The 2236-nt window shown below is 29.7% G+C and overlaps 1 protein-coding gene across 1 annotated transcript; it reads left to right on the forward strand.

The window, feature by feature from the left end:
• Positions 1-1229: 1229 nt before the first annotated feature.
• On the forward strand, positions 1230-1977 carry LOC114186610 (ribonuclease Phyb-like). Its single transcript, XM_028074563.1, has 2 exons — positions 1230-1455; positions 1531-1977. The coding sequence occupies exons 1-2, from the start codon at positions 1300-1302 to the stop codon at positions 1915-1917; spliced, it is 543 nt and encodes a 180-aa protein (XP_027930364.1). The 5' UTR covers positions 1230-1299; the 3' UTR covers positions 1918-1977.
• The last annotated feature ends 259 nt before the right edge of the window (positions 1978-2236 follow it).

Here is a 2236-nt window from a genome sequence, read left to right on the forward strand (position 1 = left end):
GTGGTAAAAAAAATAAAACGAAAAATGGTCCCTTTTAATGTTTATCATTACCTTTTATAGACCATTATAGGTTGTTTCTCCCAACTCCCTTGGGAGCCCATTGTCTCTAGGGCTTTCCCACCCTTTCACATTCAGACCACAAGTATTTTAGCAAAAATAAAGAGATTAATTTGTTCTCAGCAAGGGTTGAACCCACAACCCCTTTAATTTGTTATGTTTATTTGACGTTAAAACACGTTTTATGATATTATTTTATTTGTTTATACCATTTTACACATTTTCACTTCAATGTTAGTTAAGAAACGTGTTTTAAACATCAACTAAACTTAATAAAATTTGATAGAAAAGGACTAAATATATATATATATTAATTATAAATTTGTTAACAAAATCAACATAAAAGTAAGTGAGGTGAACTTAGGACGGTATGAATTCAAAAGAAGGTTAGGAGAAGCAGTTTTACTGGAAAGTTGAAAAGAAGATTGAATGGTATGAATTAAGTTAGGAGGAGAAGTGGTATGGTGTCCAATCACACACCATGCGCCAGCCATATGGTATGTTATGTTTTATGAAATAAGTTTTATAAATTAAGTTATGACAATACATAGCTTATGGCTATTTAATTACACCATGTCACAACCATTTTGGTGTTCATCCATCAACTTAAATGTTTCCTTAGCTCTATTTCTTAATAATATATTCACAGAATGATATTTCTTTTTTGTTTATTTTATTATATAATTGGGACCCTCAATTCATAATACTGCACACAAAAATGGAATGAATTTTATGATGATCAAAATGTGTCCTAAAATAAATTCAAGTACACTAAGACCTTATTAAAATGTACTAATTAATCCGTAAATCTCACTAACTCAGGCTAATACCTTCACGTTGGAGTAAGTTTTTGAACTCATCACGTTATGAATACATATCGAAACTTAAATACAACATCAATATTGGACAAATTACATATGAATACATTTGTAAACACATACGTTATAAATTTGTTAACAAAATCAACATAAAACTAACCAGAGTGAACATACCACGTTGTGATAGTTTGAAGAAATTCAATTATAAATGTTAGGAGAAGAGACTTCTATTAGAAAGTTAAAATGACAAAAAGAAAAAGAGATTGATGGGTATGAATTAAGCAAAATCAATCAAGTTTTGGCACTATAAATTGAGATGATTAAATTATCATTTCTCATCAATTTCACAATGAATTATCTCAAAGTTACATTAATCATTTCTCTCTTCTTCTATGGTTCAGCAGTGGAATTTCAGTACTGGAAAATGGCCCAAACTTGGCCATCAGGCTTTTGTGCCCATAAGGCCTGTGATGCCACAAAAACAATACCATTCAAGTTTACTATACACGGATTGTGGCCATCCAATTACAGCATACCACAACCATCTTTGTGCTCATCTACTGGTTTAAATATTTCTTTGGTAAGCTTCTATTTTATGATAATATTATTTCGATATTATATTTAGAAGATGACTTTTATTTATTTATTTTATTAGATTAGCGGAATAGTTCATGAACTTGATCAAGATTGGCCGAATTATCTTTGGAACAACAATTACTTTTGGAATTCAGAATGGATGAAACATGGAACGTGTTCAAATATGCTACCATTTGATTATTTCAGACTCACGTTAGATATTTATGCAAGGAATGATCTTCAACAAATACTTGAACATGCAAATATATTACCTGGTAGTACTTACCTTACAAGCCAAATCATCGCAACTATAAAAACATCACCAATTGGTGTTGAACCACAAGTGAGTTGTAGAAGTAAGGATTTGGTTGAAATAAGGCTATGTTTGAACAAAAGCCCCATTCCCCATTACATCAACTGTCCTAAACCACGACTAAATTGTCCTAACAAAGTAAACTTTCTGTAAAATTTAAATTCAACCTTGTAATAATGCATTTTACAAAAATAAAGTTCTTAGTTTTATACATGGTCCTTCTCTAAACTTGTTGAATATGATTTAGTTTAATGTTCTTAATTGAAGCATGATTTTGTCAAAAGTAGAAGGCTAATAAGGGAATACTATTATAAGCCTCTTGTTTATGATTTTTTTTAAGAATAAAATACTTTACAGTCATACCAATGACATTATTTAAGGTATTATTTCAACTTACGTGTTGTCTAATTTAAAAAAAATAATAATGATGTTATGCCTAAACCAAAACAAATTTATTGAAGTAGTGTATTTA

This window comes from Vigna unguiculata, chromosome 6, assembly GCF_004118075.2.
Source record: "Vigna unguiculata cultivar IT97K-499-35 chromosome 6, ASM411807v1, whole genome shotgun sequence".
Lineage (NCBI taxonomy): Eukaryota > Viridiplantae > Streptophyta > Magnoliopsida > Fabales > Fabaceae > Vigna > Vigna unguiculata.

Bases quoted from the DNA above. Each gene is read 5' to 3' on its own strand.
- LOC114186610 (XM_028074563.1), top strand. From the start codon at position 1,300: ATGGCCCAAACTTGGCCATCAGGCTTTTGTGCCCATAAGGCCTGTGAT. The intron at 1,456-1,530 runs GTAAGCTTCTAT...TTATTTTATTAG, and splicing joins CTGGTTTAAATATTTCTTTG to ATTAGCGGAATAGTTCATGA.